The sequence below is a fragment of the Pelmatolapia mariae genome, linkage group LG1 (genome assembly GCF_036321145.2).
Source record: "Pelmatolapia mariae isolate MD_Pm_ZW linkage group LG1, Pm_UMD_F_2, whole genome shotgun sequence".
Lineage (NCBI taxonomy): Eukaryota > Metazoa > Chordata > Actinopteri > Cichliformes > Cichlidae > Pelmatolapia > Pelmatolapia mariae.
This window is the reverse complement of record NC_086227.1, coordinates 21,751,923-21,771,028: the sequence shown is the minus strand read 5'-3', so window position 1 is coordinate 21,771,028 and position 19,106 is coordinate 21,751,923. Positions and strand designations below refer to the sequence as shown.

At 40.0% G+C, this 19,106-nt stretch overlaps 1 protein-coding gene across 4 annotated transcripts in view; it reads right to left on the bottom strand.

Moving 5' to 3' along the window:
• Positions 1 to 18,438, bottom strand: part of cpne7 (copine VII) — a 35,933-nt gene extending 17,495 nt beyond the window's left edge. Inside the window, exons 1-10 of one of the 4 annotated variants that reach the window (XM_063475562.1) lie at positions 18,285 to 18,438; positions 17,254 to 17,321; positions 16,808 to 17,138; positions 11,369 to 11,551; positions 11,033 to 11,107; positions 6,117 to 6,191; positions 1,470 to 1,553; positions 1,285 to 1,374; positions 671 to 1,063; positions 295 to 354 (exon numbers count right to left, since the gene is read on the bottom strand). In XM_063475562.1, the coding sequence (XP_063331632.1) occupies positions 295 to 354; positions 671 to 1,063; positions 1,285 to 1,374; positions 1,470 to 1,553; positions 6,117 to 6,191; positions 11,033 to 11,107; positions 11,369 to 11,551; positions 16,808 to 16,981 (1,134 nt within the window). In that variant the 5' untranslated portion in view covers positions 16,982 to 17,138; positions 17,254 to 17,321; positions 18,285 to 18,438. Of the gene's footprint in view, positions 1 to 294; positions 355 to 670; positions 1,064 to 1,284; positions 1,375 to 1,469; positions 1,554 to 6,116; positions 6,192 to 11,032; positions 11,108 to 11,368; positions 11,552 to 16,807; positions 17,139 to 17,253; positions 17,322 to 18,277 lie in introns of all 4 variants that reach the window. The other 3 variants (XM_063475572.1, XM_063475568.1, XM_063475560.1) reach the window with 3 other exon arrangements.
• Between the last annotated feature and the right edge of the window lie 668 nt (positions 18,439 to 19,106).

Below are 19,106 nucleotides of genomic sequence, written 5' to 3'. Positions count from 1 at the left end.
CAAAGGGCAAGAGTTACAGAACATTTGAATTTATTTCATGAAACTGCCTACAAGAAACCTATGTGTGCACAAACAAAAAACATGAAAAGATTTTTAAAAAGTCTTTAAGTGCCAAGTTTACATTTAGAAACAATGTATACAGGTCAGGAAAGAAGGAAACATACCAAAGGCTTCATCGAGTAGCAACATGATCGGTGTGCCGAGCACAATATGTATGTAAGTCATGAAACTAGGCTGCAGTTAACAGCATTCAGTGACAGCGAAGCATCATTAAAGACAGTCGGTTTAATTTACCGTAAAGTGAATTTGGCATCCTCCCATGATGTAGTCTAAGAAGGAGTAGACTCTGTGAAGCTGCGAGGCAGAAAAACACAAATCTTTCAGGCAAAACCACAGAAGAGTATAGTTATGATGTCACCAGGTCATTAAAGCACAACAAATCTGTTCGCTGTAAAGGTAAAAATAAAAAATGTCAAGAAAAAAAATGCTGTGCTGTATGCTGAAAATGTAGTGGAGACTAAAAATGCTCTGGAAAGTCTTCCCTTTATAAAACAGCAACAAAAACAGCAGCAGTGTCTATACCGCTTTGTAAACTGAGAGAATGAAACACTGACTGATTCTCTCTAGGGTGTTGCCTCTTCTGAAGCATGTTTCTGCAGGAGTTTCCTACCTTGAGGTCAGTGAGAATGACAACTCCTGAATTTTTATAGTTTCTCTTCTTCTGTTTGTACTTAGGATTCATACAGTCCCACGACACCTTGAACAAAAGCGAGTGAAAGACAAAGAACAAAAGCAACAACTTGTGGCATTTTGAACATATCAAAGCAGCCTGACATTGTTTTTTCCTTCCGTGTGTGCTGGATTTCAGCAGAGAAAAATCAGAGGCACATTGGGAAAGGATAAAATTGTTACACAGCTGTCTCTCCCCTCTCCTCCGCTCTGCTCCACCTCTCCATTCACTGACCTTATTTCCACTGGAAATTTTCTGCATTTCCCTGAAAGTGGCGTAGAATTCGCCAATGAAGTCGTGCTTCCCCCTGGAGTCATGATCCCACACTAGGCACTGTGGCACACACACACATACAGACATTGTTTACTACTTTTGACATACAACAACTCATTCATATATCCCAGGTATACTCACAGAAAATCCATATACAAATCAAAGTGATGTATTTTCAGTGTTCTGCCCTGTTTGCTGACCCCAGCTGAATCACGCTGGTCATGCAGTTTCTGACTCACTGACTGTGGTTTTTGCAGTCACAGTTCTAAAACGTTCCCTACCTTGAGCTTCCGGTCTTCATCGCAGCTGCACAGGGATATGAGTGACACTTTGAAGGGCTCCCACACTGGATTCAGGTTGTTTTTAATCACCTGTTAGAGAACAAGTACAATAACAACAGAAGTAAAGTGTTAGAAACGCATTAAAAGCTGTCGATGAAACCGGGGTGGGAATGTGGTGAGGTTACCTCAGTTCTGTAAACAAGCTGCTCGGTTTCATCGTCATTGATTCGATAGATTTCCAAAAATGGGTCTGACTTGCTGAAGAGATCCTGCAGAAACAGAGAAGACAAAACTGACTAACCCACTAGATCTGGAGGTGAGAGATTCCCGAAACAACCAGTTTCGGGAAAGATTCTTCTTCCTTTACTTGCTGTAAATCAGAAAAGGAAAAGCATATAAAACTAGTATTTCTCTGGTTTTCTTTTTTAGCTTTATTCATTCATGGACTCTCACAGAGGTCAATGTCTGTTAGATCAAAAGATATGAAACATCACATTTAACAGAAAGGATTTGGTTTAATTCAATTTGCAGTCTCTTCAAGCGTTTGCTAGTGTTTACAATGAAGCTGTGACGATTTCCACCCGGGCTTGGGTGCTTGTGATATCTCAGTATGCTTTTAGGCTTTGTCCAGGTGATTTGTACAAATGTCTGCAGACACTAATTCATCGTTTGCTGATTGCAGGAGGAATAATTGTCAGGTAACTGTCTGCATGATTAAAGGTCAGGAAGACGCAGCATGGTGGAATTTTTGAATAAGACATCATTGATGAAAGGGTTGATCTTTTATAAGCTTCTAAGTCATGCCATTATCTACTTATTAGATTTTTCACTCAAGTATTGACATTTTCCTTCAGCAAATAGCCTGTACATGCTACGGCTGAAGTTCATTAGCAAAGTATTTGCGCTTTCCTTTGCGTGTTGCAACTTGCGCAAAGTGCATTTTAAACAGCCCCGGCGATCGGCTGTAATGAACACGATGAATTCAGATCAACTCACTAGTGTTTGTGTCCATTTTCAGTGTTAGTAAATGCCCCAATTAACTGAAAACACGTGGAACATTTTGCATCTTTTATAGTTATTTGTGGTAGCCTTGAATCATCCCCTGAGTCTCAAGTTCAGGCATCTGAGAGCAGAGGCAACACTGATTATTGAGGTCAATTGATTCTTCTGGGAGGAAAACAAATAATTACTGTGTGTGCGTCTGCGTGTCTGTGTCGTTCTGTGTGCCTGTGTCGGCTGGGTGGGTGAGGGGGAGTTTTGTGTACAGCGAATGAGACGGTTAAAGATGCATTTCCCGCTACATTAGCCAGATACATCTCCTGAGGGATAGGACCAAAAAAAAAAAAAGAGCTGTAAGATCCTTACTTTGTTGCCATGACAACCACTAGCCAGTGGCATCAGTAGCATGGACTCATGAGGCAAACATGTCAAAATTCAATTTCAGGTTTACAATAACTGTAATGTTTATCATTAGCAGTTACCACAATCTATCATGCCTCCTAATTAATCCTTCTGCTCAGCAACGTGAACAGTCTGACATTCAGTATTTACAGCAGGTTGAGGGGATGCAACTGATGAGCAGCTCATTAGAAAGAGTCATGCTTCAGTCATCATCTGTTGTCCTTGTTAGATAATTTGCTATATGCAAGCTGCCTGTCACAGCTAATTTATTTTGTTTAAAAACTACTTAAGAAGACATCCTGTAACTTGTAAAAGGAGGGCACTAAGACCCAGACACAATTCAGGGGCCCAAGGTGAGAGCACCTGACCCTTTGAGAAGCTCATTAGGTGGGTTAGTTTTATTCCTGCTGTTTTACCTTTATTAGCTTGTTTCAGCTGGAATTATTTTACCGTAGGGATGTATGTGCAACCTGGGGTGCTGGGGCGAAAATGTAATAATAATTAGTATATAAGTAGTTTTGTTTTTTTGAACTTTCATCACAATCCTGGACCAGTGACAGTCTCAAGGTGCAGTGAAGGTTGCCCAACAAGGGTTCACTTTACATCGTGACTCTAGCGTAGTGCTAATAAACAGCTTCTATTTGTATTTAGTGCTGTGGCTCCTACTGTGGGAGGTTATTGTTTTCTGTTAATATTTTATGTTTATGGTGGTACTGGTATTAGTTTGGGTGTTTTATGCTGGAAGTTGTGGGTTTACTTTGAGTGGAGTGTGGGTCATTCAGTCCAAGTACACTCCCAGCGTATCAGTTTGCTGATTGCCACACCAACATAGCGAGACTCCTTAACTTCTGATGTTTTTTTTTTTTATAGGATTGATTATACGACCTGTAGTAACCCAGCTTGAAATAAAAACCTTTGTTACAGCATCTTGACCCATACTGATTGTTGGTTTTCTTATTGAGTCTCAACAGTGCAATTTATTCAAGTGCTCCACACTGATAAGCTGTGATAGGTTTATGGAAGTTTAAAAATCAGGGCATTCATGAGGTTCTTTTGGAGAATGCCCAGAATCTGTTTGCAGTACCTGCATAACCTACAATATGTTGGATTACATGAAACATTTTTCATTGACCATGTGGTTAGGGACATGACTCCACATGTACCTCTGTATGTGAGCTCGATAAATATAAATATGCTAAGTTTGCTTCTGCCACAGTTTTTGTTCTTGCCTTTCTGTGTTCACTGTTTTTCTCCTGTCATCCCAGCTGGTAGCTGTACATAGCTGCCCATCCCTGAGCCTGGTCTCTTCCTGCTAATAGGAAGCTCTTCCTCCCCACCATTGCCAAGTGCTTGGTCAAAGCCATTTATCTGACTGTTGGGGTTTTCTTTCCAATATTTGCTTTGCAACCTTTACAGTTGTGAAGAAAATGGTCAAATGTATACATTGTGCTGATTGGGGTATCTACTGTTTCATGAATGGGAAAATTGCCTTATTAATATAAAGAAGGTTCCCAGTCGTAACTTCTTTTCTTTTTTTTCTATCTAATAAAAAACACCACAATTTCAAAATAGACAACACCTCTCCTGCAGCTCTACATTAAGCATCCCCAATGAGTATCACTTAAAAAAACATCTCTCAGATAAAAGCCTTGAACTTAACCTATTGTACCACAACAACACTATCCTGATCTGCTCCAAAGACAGCTGGCACCGACCAAAGTCTCCATTCTTGTTCTGTCTCTGAGCACTTGAATTACAATATGCTGAAAACTTGCTATGGATTTTTGGTGTCCACCCATGCCAACGACAGCCTGCCTACCCCAGCTTTAACACAAATATCTGCAACATTATCTCCTCCCAATCTGAGCAGAGGACACGGAAGAAATGCAGTTTTTTTTAGAGATGCCAGCACTGTTCAGAGGCATGTTTGTTTTTCACTTCTTTGCTTAGATGATGGAAAATTGAACCATATTTTAATACCAGACTAGATTTCTTACAACCAGCTTGCCTCCTATATCCAGACCAAGTTATGCCCACAATCCTAAAAAATTAAGCTTATATGTAACTTCAACAAGAAAGATCTGTGATCACTAATTTGTCTGCTTTCCTGAGTGCTCCCCTTTCCCATCCTGTCAACATCATGAGTCTAGTCAAGGGTTGTCAAACATAAGGCCCCAGGGCCAGAATCGGCCCCATGAAGACTCAAATCTGGCCCACTGGAAAATGTGAAGCAAGATGTAAATTTTGAATTTTTAACAGTATTCTTAAAAGTTTTGCAGCTTCTCTGCTGATAAAGATCTCCCCTTATCTACACCAAAGTAAATGATAAAGTGGGCTTTATGTGGCCCACAGTGTAAAATGAGTTTTACATCCCAATCCACCACCTCTCCATCTCCACCTCACACTGGTCACTCAGAGTCGCATCCAAGCATGTCTATCTTCATCTTTGTCTTCACCACCATCAGCATCCAGACTCCATTGGGTCCTGTCCTATCACTGCTGGAACTACTTTCTATGATGATTCCTCAGTGTCTAATTGACTTCTGTATCTCAATAAATGATGTTCAGTTCTTCCAAAAGGTGTCTCCTCGCTAACATAGAATGGGTTATTTTTGGAACCAAAATTAAATTGTCTTTGCTCCTAAATAAAATCAGTATCTAATCACAGTCTATATTGTTTGTTCAGAGCAAATGAACACTTTTGCATCTGAGTGGCAAGTGATTGCACATCATTTCTCTAAAAGTAAAAGTAATTTATTTGGGTTAGAGTGGCTTCTCCAGCATTTCAACAGAAACTGGATACTTGGGGCAGCCATTACGAGGAGGAGAAAATGGACTTCACAACAAGGATTTATTTTTATTATTTTGTACTCCATGTGTTGGAGTTGGTTTCAATTTCACTGTCAGTGCGGCGGTAAAATTCAGAGTGGAATTCCAAAAATAAATGCACATGCTGTAGAAAATTTGAATTTTTTTCCAAATAGAGCTGGAAATCAAAGGGCAACCTGTGAGTCTTGAGTCCCGAGGCTCGTTCCTGAGAACATGGTGTGACTACAGATCATCAGAGTTGTAACTGGATGTAAACTCCCGCTCTCTTTTTGATTGAAACATGCCTTCAGCAAAGTCTGACAGCGTGAGTCCAGGAGAAGCTAAGGTCAGCGATATGCAGCTTTAAAGCGGATCCACATTTAATAACACAAATAATGCTGAATACTAATATAATTTGTATATAACAGCATGATTTTTTGTGAGAAAATATTCCCTTCTGTGAGCATAAATTTAATGCCATTGAATTACTGTGGATGGATTTCTTAGCCTATACAGTATCATGACAGGAGGATTCTCATAATACTCACTATCTAATGCTTCTAAACCGCGTCTAATAAAACAACTGTGTTGGTGTTTCAATCAAAAACGTGTACTCCTCTCACCTTATCATCGAGCTTCTTGGCACAGAAGGAGAGTTCCACATATCCGTTGTTGCCAGAAATTTCCTCAGCGTGCACCTAGAAGGAAAAAGAATTTGGCAGTGATGTTTTTGTGTTTGCATTTCCATTATTACTGTTAAAAGAAATGTGACTTAAGACTGTGATATATATTTCCAAAACACGACCTTAAAGCTCGCAAACATGACTGTTGTGATTCAAGCTCCAGAATATCAATACAGTATCATTTGTCAGCATTTATAACAAACTATTGCCAATAATTAGTGGCTCCATTTTTTATTGCATTAGCTACTGGAGTGAATCGTGCTTTTATTTCAAAGTGTCCTTGAGCAAGACACCGAAGCTCAAAATCCTCCTGATGAGTAATTTTATGAAAGCTCTCTGTCATCACTGTGTGAATGTGCATAAATGTGGGAACGGGCAGACACATTGTGAGGCTCTTTAGAAAAGAGATTTTTAAAAGCTATGTAAATGCTATCCATAAAGACTCTCCTAAGGATAAAAGAGACGTTCACGTCAATGCAAAGTTAAACACACAAATCCACAAATTACACGGCAAATAAAATTCCACTCTTGTAAAACTTACATGCCCCTGTGTGACTTAAATATCTATCATCAGTTATAATGAGTATTTGTACTGTTTTGATTTTCTATTGCAAATGAAAGTGATTTTAGAGTGAAGTCCTGTAAAACATTTAACCAGTAGGTGAAAAGGAGAATGAGTGAGTAAAAATGCAAGAAGAAAAAACATCAGAAAAATACTCCAAAGTTAGTCATCACTTAACTACAGTACTGTACAAGAGTGCAGAGCCACCCCTCATTTCTTTATTGTTTGCTAGGAAAATGAGAAGTTCCATCATTTATTGAAACATGTGCAAACAGATGTGGATACTTGGTATGAGCACCACTTATTCTTTTACGTAGTCTGAACTTTCTTGGGCAAGCTTTCCTTTCATTCCTTTAAGTAGTCTTCAGGAATAGTTCCCCCGGCTTCTAAAATGATAGTCAAAGCTCTACTTTATACATTTTGTTCTGTTTTCTGTCACAATGATCGTACACTCCTTTAGTAATTTCTGTGGAGCTCTGGGCAGGTAAATTCTTGACTGATAATTTACCCTTGTCATCTTTACTGGTTGTGTGTTTGGGATGGTATTGCATGATGAAATCCAAAATCTATCCAAATGTGCCGGCACTTTTCTGTGTTGATAATGCCATCAATTTTGAAAAGATCTCAAACACCACCGGGTGAAATGCAGCCCAAACCATGACCTCCGCTGTGTTTTAAAGATGGCTGCAGACACTCACTGTTGTACCTCTCTCCTGAACTTCTCCATACATACTGATAATGGTTTGAAACAAAAAATTCAAATTTGGATTCATTACTCCATCAGATCTGTTGCCACTGATTTTCAGTCCAATTCTTGTGTAAGTTTCATACCTCAGCCTTTTCTCCCTGTTTCCCTTCTTTAAGAATGGCTTCTTGACAACCACCGATCCACAGAGACCATTTCTGATGAAGCTTCAGTGAAAAGCAGATGGATCACCTGAAGGGCCAGATGCATCTCTCAGGTCTTTGGAAGGACCGGACTTTCAGATTCGGTTCATCTGCTGTAGATCTTTTTTTTTTTTAGACCCAAAACCTTTGATTTTGACTCCCACATGTCCAGTTTCCTTAAATCTTTTAAGGAGAAACTGCAGATGATTACAAGATATGCCAAGTTGTCTGTGTTAACCTGAGCAATGACCTTACTGGTGCAAAAATGCTATTCTGTGCCTGTCAAACTTTATTATCTTTGACATTTTTAGTTGATTAAGTTAAAGAAATAGAAACATTTCTTTGACTAAATGTGTTTTTGTGACAGGCTACAAGTTAAAAATGGTTGGATTCTTTTAGCTGTCTGTTATGTGTAGACAAAATATTGGTTAATCCCTTGAGTTAATTTTTTTTTTGCACTTGAAAGATTCAGGTCAGTGTTTATGGCTCAACAAACAAAAACAGTCCTCTGAAAATAGTTAGGTTGAACTAAAAACCAGTGGAAAAGCAGCCTCCAAAGAGAAATTGTGAAAGACCTTCAGAAAACCTGGAAAATGATTCCTCAAGACTACTAACAAGAAACTCTGACTCCCTGGAAGCAAAATATAATAAAATGATGACTGGCTTGTAGTATAAATGATCTCTACTATCTTTCAGAATACTCCAAAGCTACTCTTTACTGATTTGTTTCTTATTTACTTGAAATCCTTTGAATGCTGCTACATTGTTCTACAGTGCCTACATATTTTATTCTCTGTAAATGACACCTTACATTTGTAAAAAAATTACACGGTAAATGCAAATTACAGGTTGCAGTCTACCTGCTTGCTTGTAACAGTAATATTTCTGTGCACATGCATATCCACATAATTCTATGTTTTTTATTGTAAAAAGAAATAGTTGAAACTCGTTGTGATCATTAGCATTTTTTCTTGGAGTGGCTTTTACTTGGTGTAGGATTAAACCAGAGAGTGGAGAGACACATTAGCTAGAAGCTTACTAATGTGTCAGGTTATCACCTCAACTTGTGAATTTACATTGTTATAGATGTAAAAGTTACCACAACAAAACAGTAAAGTTGTGCTAGTTATCAGATTTTTTTCCACTTTCCACATTTGTTTAGAGAGGAAAAAGTTCAGCTTGTAAGAAACACGGCGCACCTTCTGCTGCTCCCATTGTGCTGTCTGTCCACCTCACAGAACACAAGGCTTTGCTTTCTGCTTTTCTGTATGAAACTGGCAGCAACCTTACATCAAATTGCCAGAACTATGGCTGTAAAGTGAGCATGCCCAGGGCTAGACAACGCTTGACAGTGATGACAGGGAAGGAAAGGTTTTATTTTTTATTTTTTTTATCACCCAGTTTGTCCTGACAAGAGCAACTAGCATGTAAAATCTTTGTAAAAGGTGTAGGCAGAAGGGGTCAGTGCATGTGTGCTTTCCATCTTTGCCAGGGCAGCAGATTAAGTAGTATAGCGTGAGTAGATTGTGATCTATTTTAATGGCTGTTTAAGGATTATTGTATTAAAGTTAGAATGAGGATTTGCCTGTGACTACAGACATTTTCACACCCAAAAGAGTTGAGCCTGAGACCCTAAATGTCTGAAGCAGTCGGATCCGACATTAAGCAGCCTTTACCAGCCAGCTGTCTTTACAACTGTTAAGTTCAGTTGCACTGATGAAGGCTTTTAGCTGAAACACACCTGCTCTGCCCTTTAATAAACATTAAGAAGTATGTTTGTTCAAAAGTCCAGAAGATATGTGAGAAGAGTGCACAAAAAGAAGAGTGCACTAATTGCCTGGTGAATTCACACCTCCAGGAAGCAGGACACATGACAGCATGGGGTAGCACTCACGTGGGAAAGGGCAACTTCAGACATTGCCCCAACATGATTCCCTGCACATTTTCTGGGATTCATGCTTGAAAACAGCTTCTGTCTCACGCTTGAAGATGTGGTTTTTGCTGCCTGTTATACATAAGGCAACAATACAGTGAGCACAGAATGGAGCGGGTTCATGCTTTTGCATATGAAAAGCAATGAAAATATATTTGTTTGGTAAAGAATAGAGCAGGCTGTATAGCAGCAGCAAGCTGTCTGCACATTAATGGGTACACTGCAAACAGTAGATGCTAACAGGCATTTTTGGTATGGATCTACTGAGCTCACTTCGTAGCCCACAGCTTGTCTACCTAACTATATGGCAAAAGTATACTTTCTCAGTTCATTCTCTTACTTATCTTAACTTTGTCTGAGGTGAAATCCACAGGGTCTGACTTTGAATTTAACTAGTAATTATGTAACCTCAAATACCTGGTGCGTTACCTAATCCTGGTCCCATGGGTTTGATAATGCATCATGTCAATGGGGGTGTAGAAGTACAAATATGTGTCTATAAATCTAGGATGTTTTTTTTACAAAGAAAAAAACCTCCTACATTATCTCCATCGTGTCTCATAAAATATGCTACAGTAAGAATATTTTCTGTTTTGTTTTTTTTAGGTGTAGCAAGTAAAGTATAATGAAGAGCTGCACTATTATAAATCAACAGAGGCATGTTTTTAATGCCATTATGCGTGTGCCACTACAGCATTACGGATAATGGTTCAGCATTATGCTTGTGCACTGAATTCTCTTCGCTTGTGCAGATGAAATGGTCAGATTATTCCTTTGTGAGAATCCTCACCATTCCCCTCGAGAGCTTCATAATGCATTTGCTCTTTAAATAAATTCTAAATCTGGCAAAAGACTGAGTGATTCTTTTTTTTGCCTGTATTCAGTAAGTGAAGAGAACCAAGGAGGTGAAGTTTGTTGTCTGTGTGTGTAAGATGGGGCTGAATTTAAATCACGCTTTGTACTTTATCTCACACCAAAAACATGCAGGAGACCGACGCAAACACGGGAACATCTGTACTGTGTGTGACAGTCCAGCCCGGTGATAATAATGCTGTCAGACTTTGCAGCAGCTTGTCCACCATGAATTCATTAGAGAAAGGAGAAGATGAGATTCTCTTGTGTATTTCCCGACCTGAGTGGAGGGTTGCGTGATTACCTTGTCATGTTTTGATGTGCTACCGCCACTGGCTTGTTAACTATAAGATGCTGGATAATGAACCAAGAGCTATTCTCTTCCACATTTGACACATGATTTCTTGTGCATGCATCATTTCTTATGGATTTTCTTGCTTCCCTATGCGCTTAGTGGGAATGCCTCTCCGTGCCACTACCATAGAAAAGATGTCTGACTTATAAAATAAAATTACACCGCTACAATGATACCAAGGAGCAACACAGGGCTAATGTGTTATGTGTTCAAATTAGTTCATTCATCAGAGCAGCAACATTACACACGGAATGTCAGGAACCTACTGTGATGGTGGATTTGCCAGCATATTTCCCATACTTGAGCAACAGAGGTTTCACCATCTTCTTTTGGGCCACTATCTGCAAAGAGCAAGATAAACAAAACATTTGGCCTTGAGCCCTCAGCAGCAAACAGCAGTATATAGCAATCTGAGCCTTTGGCATCACTAATAATTAAGAATCATTTACTGCAAGCGGTGCAGCAAATATACACCATTTACCAATAAAGACAAAAGGGGGCATGTTTTAGTGCTTTTACACCAACAAATCCCAGTTATTAGACCACAAATCTGGAGCTACAGCTGGCAAAAATGGGTTAGTAAGACAGCAGCATCTGCTTACCTGGCCAAGAGTGCACTCCACCCCTCCCAGAAAGTCATCATCACGGGTTCCGATGCTGTGAGTGCCGTGGATGTCGTAAACCTCAAATCGCAGTTTCTGAACCTCCTCGAAGTAGTAATCCAGCGAGAAAACCTTGCCAAAGACGGGGTGCAAGTTGCTCTTGATCACTTCTGTCCTGTCCAGCTGAGAGAGAACATGCTGAATGAACTTTTGAATCTCAACACTAGTTTATCTAATGTTCCTAATTATGACAGACTGTATGCATTTGTAAAGAAATGAAGCCCCTCTTTGACAGACTGTATCTTATAGCGTTTTACATCGCATGTAAGAAACAGAACCAGCTTCTTTACAAAGAAGGGCAGACGTTATTATGTTTGTCAAGAGGATGATATGAGAGATGATTGGAGGGCTCTGACATTTAATCTCAGCTTAGAGGAAACATCCATGCTTGTCTTTGACTGCCTGACAAGGAAAAGCTGATCTCTCTGCGGCCCCATCTGTTCGTGATGTAGAATTTAGCTCTCACACAGTTCCATGAACATTTCCACACTGCCCAATTTGTCACAAGGACAAATCGTCATTGAGCGTGATTTTGAAGTCAACAACGCTTTAGTACTGGTAAATTTAACAAGAACAATAAATATACACAGACAAAAAAATTGTCACGAATTTCCAAGATTAATCAAATGTGCGTGTATAAGCGATGTTTGGGACTTAAAGCTAAATGTGTAAATACTGAATGACCCAGAAGGGAAAAGACCCACCAAGGTGCATTATATGGAACTCATCTATCAGCAGCAAATGAAGGACTGAGGAAGGTTTAAGTGCTCATCCAAACGTAGCGGCTTCAATAGCATTGGTCTACGACACAGTCCAAAGTCATTTCTTCATTGTCAGCGGGGCAGGTCCACACTTTGCTTTTGATTACTTTACAAACGGTTGACAGTGTTTTCCCATTTCTCATCTCTCGCTTTGGGAGAGTCTATAAGCTGAAGGACTGAACTGGAATAAGAAGCGTGATTCCTGCATCACGCACAACATTTTATACATCTAATCTACAAATCAAAGCACAAACATCAAGCAAATATCTCAGATCACAAGCCAATAGCTTCTTGTAATCGATTTTCTTGGTCTTTTGAAAGGTATTTCTTCATTTTGTGATTTTTAGAGTGATGCCAGTCTTCCAAGATCTGTGGAAAAATATAATATTTATACTTTACATTTAAAATGGTAATTTTCTTCCTTTTGAAGCCACTTAGGGTTTTTATAAATAATATGCCAAAGAATAACGAAGCTGTCAACATAATTGGATCTGAAGCTTTCCTCTTGCATGCTATATTAAAGCATAATCTTTGCCACGGTGAATGATGGACTGTCTTCATCGTGACAAGGTGTGCATAAGCCGTGACACTTTCTTCAAGGGGGAACATTATGGGAAATCATTAAAAAGCCTGTACAAGACGTCAGTCAGCACTGAGGGAAAGAATTTGCTTTCTCTTGCAAAGCTTCAGATCACGCCTTTCACAAATAAACTCATACATCAACATTTAAGGTCATTCTTGGTGGCATTTCTCAGACATTTGAACGGACACGACGATATTGTGAAAGTTATAAAACTTCCTCGTCATCCTTTTCAGTGAATCCTCACATGCAGTGAACAGAGTTGTTACCAACCTGGAAGAAACCCACTCATATTTGTGAATAGAAATGTTTCATTGTAGGACAATAAGGATGACTCAGAATAACTTGAGCTGAGCCCTCCCTCCAAGGAGACCCAAACCACATAAAGCCTCCCACCTACTCGGAAGCATCTTTATTGGTGCCACTTTACATGATAAAGAAGGGCATGGGCCCAAAACACCCATGCACGAATAATTCGACTGGAGTCCCTATAGCCCTGATGGGGTTTTTCTGGGGGTTTTGTGCTTTTTTATGTGAACAAATAAGTGCATCTAATGAAAATTGTAGGCTTTTTTGATATTTGGACACACATAAAATGTTAAATTGTGCCTAGAGATAAAGGTAGTATTCAACCTCAGCATCAACAGGCATGCTATTCTTCTGCCAAAGAAAGAAAGAAAGAAAGAAAGAAAGAAAGAAAGAAAGAAAGAAAGCTATAATTGCCCCTTTTGGCAGAAATGACCTCTTAGGGTATTTTGCACAATTGTGAATCAGTGTCTGAGATCAGAGTTTTTCAATGTTCGACACAAAAATTCCTTCAGCTGCAAGATGTTTTCTTGCTTGAGCTTTCTCCATTCCTTCTTTCTGAGACGTTCCTTTATTGATTTGTTAGTGCATCTAGGATCATTATCCTGCTGAAAGGTCCACTTCTGGTTCAACTTCAGCTTTTGGTCTCATGTTATCTTCAAGCACTTTTTGGTATGATGCAGGATTTTTACTTGAATCAATGACTGTAAGCTGCCTATTCCCTAAGGCACCGGGGCAGCCCCACGATATAACACTTCCGCCATAGTTGGTATGATGTTCTTTTTCTGAAAAGCTGTGTTTGGTCTTTGCCAAACATGTCTGTCTAGAGCATAGTCTTCCACAAAGCCCGGTGTTTGCCCTTTTTGTTCCCTGCAGCTTTGCTCTAATGTACTTTTTGGACAGCAAAGTTTTTATTGCATGTTTATTTGTTTTGTTTTTCCCTGCCGTGCCTCCTGGGCAGGTCAAATCTCACTGTAAGTGCAGGAAGCTTTAACGCAAACACTTGCAAGTGTTGTCGATCTTGTGATAAAATTTAAGATCTTCTCTTAGGCTGAATTTTGCATGATGACATTTCACATTTCATTTGCATGGAAACACCAGAGTCATTGTATAACCTGTTAGCGCCCAGTGTATCGTATTTGATATATGAGTTTTCACAATGTTTTAGTTGTGTTCTAAATTATTTTAAATGGATGATGGATGTAGCAAATATAATACAAATTAAAACTCATATATGCAAATTTTTGTTTTAATTGTCTGAAGATTTAATTTAAAAAATCCATTTTCAAGACAATTCTGGTAATTATTTAATGTTTTGAGCTTTAAAGGGTTAAATAAGTCACATTCCACCTGTTACTCCCTGTCTTGTGTACACTCTAATCATTGGAGTTTGTTCTGATACTCACATTTTCAGTGTGAATAATCGGCTCTGCTTTATTCATTTACATTAATAATGTAAACATTTTGTGTTATTTTTGAGGGGTGGAGGTTTTATCTGTAGACACTGCTTCAGAGGATTACATGAGGCCAACCATTTCCATTTTATTTACTTACTTTTTGCACAAATATAATGTAACTGATCAATTGTCAGTTTTTATCTTAGTTTCCTCTATTTTTGTAATTCAGCTCCAGGTTAGTAGTTCAGGGGAAAAAAGGATGTACTTGTTTCTAAACATATGTCAGACTTCTAGATTAATAACCAGAATAGCTGTCTGGCTAACAGCAATAATAAAAAGAAGGTGTTGCTTTATTGTTTCAAAGCAAGCAATGCAAAGAAAAAAGAATTACCAGGTCAGACTTGGCCTCCTTTGTCACATTTAATCCTATTTATTCTTTACTGGCCTTTCTTGCCTATTCTTTCTCTCTTTGTGCCATCTGGATGGACAGATTTGGGATGAGTCTGATGAGTCTGTTTGTTGATGAAGGCTAATCAGAGCTACATAGGGTAGTTTGTGCTAGTCTGTGTGTGAGACGCCTGTTTGCTTTTGGTGTGGGGCCAGAAACTATAAAGAGATTCCTGACATGGGAAATTAATTTCTATAATCAGTGCATTATTTAGGCTGCTTTATCATAACAAATACATGCAGCTTAAATTAGAGATCGAGTTTTGGGAATAACTAGTTTTCAGAGAAGCGTACAGGGTCCAGTTTACGTAAGAAGGTGACACATGTCATGTGATCGTCAACCTGCCTCCTAATTTTCCCCGTGAGCAGGTGGTGAAAAAAGGTAATCGTGGAAATATGTGCAGTTTAACAAGCCACTGGGGCCACGCAGCATGAGCTTAGACGGCAGGAAGAGCGTGATATGGTGGCGATATGAGTGGGCTCTGCTTCTTACTCAGTTGTTGACGTAAGTAAACAATTTGCAGACGGGATGGTGCCGCCCAGAACTGAGGGATTTGACAGCAGAGCATTGGACAACTGGTGAATACTGTTATGATTGTCAAGACTCGGGTGGATAGATAGATAGATAGATAGATAGATAGATAGATAGATAGAGCTGTGGTGATGGCGCTATTATCTGATTTTTTGTCAAGCATATGCTTCAGTTAGTGAGGCTAAAAATAGCCACTCATAAATTCATGCACATTGAACCCAGGTCAGTCATCTCATGTAACACCCTCCCATCAAATTAAATCCAAAGACAACTTCAAAGCAAGTTTTTATCGTCTCCACCTGAAAATAGCATCTTGAGGTTTCCACGTTCATATAGCCCAAACATTAATGTGCACACCTCCAACAAATGACTCCCATGTGGCCGGAATCTGTCAGGGTTAATCATCTCCAATTTCCCTGAAAACAGAGCCTTTTGCTAGATGAAGGGTTGCAGGGGAAAAAAATCTATATAATTAGATATCCTCTGCCACACATTAACACATCCTCTACTTAACGGAGACCTGCCTTTTGGCTCTCCCTCATGAACTAAATGACTTAATTAACAGGGAAATGAGAGAGCCGCTGCCTACACTTCAGATCAGCTTGGGACCAAACCAAGAAAGTAAACATTTTCAGCTGGAACACATCTCATCATGCTGCAAATTACCAAACCACTGTTTACCCATGTAGACAAGTGAATTATACTGCACATAATGTGAATCCGACAGGGCAGCGAACACAATTTGTGTGCGAGTTGTTTTAATTGTGGAGACAGACAGTGATGACTGCAAATGTATACTCCATTTGACATTTTCAATTCTGAATCAGGCATCTGTTGTGTAAGCCATGCTCTTTTCCAAAAGAGCAAAGAAAAAATAAATAAATAAAAAGAAAGGAAAAAAAATAAAACAGCTGCAAGTTCACCAAACCATTAACAGATTTATCTCCCTGGTCGATCTTGTATGACTACACAGATTTTGTGACGACTGGAGAGAGACAGAGAGAGCAATATCACTCCCAATCTACAACATTTCACACATGACCAATCTTTAATCTTGGGTTTGTGATAAAAGGAGGGAAGAGAGCAAGTCTCCTCTGTATTTCCCTGTGCAATTAACATTAATAACATTAAGAAAACATGTTATTTAAATCACCTCAAGAGCCTGCATTTGAATATTTCAGCTGTCTTGATGTGTGAGTCAAGGCTTCAATTCCTGAAATAATGCAGGTAATGACTCAGGCAGGGAGATTAATAAATGAAGGTGGACTGTTAAGTGAGGAGATATTAGTCACACTTTTCCCTCCCAGAGGCTCACCTGTACATGTGCCAGTACTGAAGAATAAAATGAGGTCTCACCTCTATCCACTGTCCATCGTTCTGTACCATGAGTATGACGCAGGGGTCAGACTTATTCAGAGTGTCTCGGTCCAGCAGAGCTTTGCAAGACACGCGCAGCTCGACTTTGGTGACACAGGTAGCTGGACCGCTGAGGCTGGTTGCAGGGGAGGTGGCCTCCAGAACATCATTCATCCTGGCTCAGGGCAAGAGAGATCTGCCAACCAGCGAAGCAGTGCGAGGTGAGACTGTGGTGTAGCTCTGAGGGATGGAAAAATCCAGTGATAGGTTGAGGGATCTCGGTAAAGACGTGGCACTCTCACAGGAGACGGGCCCTTTTGACTTGGTACAGCTGTCACAAAAAAGAAAAACAGAGATTCTTGCTGAGTCTCAGGGGACCAAAGCAAACTCAAGCTGTTATTGCTGCCTGTCAGAGCTGTCCCCCCTCCTGAGGGTTATCATCTCACCTTGGTAACAGCGACAGACAGGGCATGAAGGTGGCAGGGTTGTGCCTTTAGGAGTCTAGTTCAAATTCCTGCAAAAATTCGTTTAAGGTGATCAAACTGAGTGCCACCTCTTATTCTAACAAGCTTTATTACAATATTTAAAGGGGGGGAGAGCCCACCTGTATCAAGAGTTCCCTGTATTTTCACTATTTTATCCTGTTTCAAGAACTGAATATGAGATGGCTGATGCATTTAAAGGATTTAAAGTGCATTTCCTCCTAATAAAGAACAAGCAAATAAGTTAAAGTAGATGGAAAGAATCATGGATCCAAAAAGGCAATGGGTTGAGCAGGTAGTACTCAAAGAAAGGACTTTGATGTGTTTAATGTGGGCAGCATACGCCCTGCTTAAGTGTCCTTGAGCACGGCGGTTTCGCACAACTAATAACCCCCTTAAATGCTTTAAAGGTGGGGCTGTAATTTCCTCTAATATCACTGTAAATGTGACATCCTTATGATTCAAACGAAGAAGTGCAGCACACTCGGCGCTTGGCTTTCAGCACCGAGGACAGCGCCCGTACGCGTCTATCTCAGCCAGTTGTGAAACCACATGTTATCTCAAAGCATGAATCTGAACTCCAGAAAGCTCAAAACAGAGCCAGCATCAAAGGCTCCCAGATACGACCGAGCGCGTGTTATGAATCAAACTTCTACTCAATCCACCGGTGAAATTTACACGTAAGGCGGAAGGCTGCCTAAACGCGACTAAACGGCTACTTCACACTTTATCCCGGTGAATAAACGCCACAGCCACAGCTCATCTGCAAGCTTCAAAACCCAACACCGGTCAAGGCTCAGGGGGGGCAAAATAACAGCAACAGTTAAATAAGAGTTAAAGCGTGAAGCGGACAGTCTACTTTCACAGCCTCATTTATCGCTGGCTCATCTGACTCACTTCCGAGACTATTTGCAGCTGATCAAAAACTCAGCGGCACTTCACCAAACCGATAAACTGCGCTTACAGTCGGGTTAAGCGGGAGACTCACTTCCTACCTGAAGCTGTTTCTCTTCTTGAGCACACTTGTTTAATCCGCTCCCATAACACACTGCTTGATTTTTGTTTGCTCCGCCGAAACTCATTGGCTTAGACTGGTGAGGAGGGAGTAGGCTCGGCTTGTAGGGATGGGGAGTGGAGAGCGTCCAGCTGCTGATGTAAGGGATGGGCTTTTCGCTGGGACTCGATTGTTTTGAGTTCAATTAGAAATCGAGTCCATAAAAGAAAGAGGTAGGGAAAAGAGGCTGTGGGAAAATGCTGGGATCTGGAAGCTCAAAACCTGAGGTGGAGTGATTTAGTTAAATTCTTGTCTATAAACACAGACATAGCATTATTTTCATGTTTAACCCGCCTCCATAAGGTGTCGCTCATTTCTATCTGCTAATTCTCTGCAGCCTTTGTGGATTTTGGACCAGATATGCCATTCAGATTGTTTTCCAACACAATACTACTGTTTATGGCCAAATGTTCAACTAGTTATTACAGCAGCCTCCCCGCTCAGGGATGAGTTGCTTACTGAAGATTATGAGGATAGAAAGAGCAGGATGCACTGAAATATGTGCAAAAGAGAGGGGAAAAGACGCTTCTTAATGTAAGCTGAACTGCATGCAGCATTTGTGTTTTCTCTTTATTTTCTATACTGCAGTGGTAAAAATAATGTGGTTAGCGTATGTGCAAGTGACCTATGTGAGCTGAAGCTCAGGCTTCGGGCACATTACCGTTTTTTTTTTCCTTTCTACTCTTTGATGCTCTGTGATGTTATTGAGGGTAGACATCCTTAAAGTGGCCATCTCAGGCACACAGATCTGGCTTTCAGAACA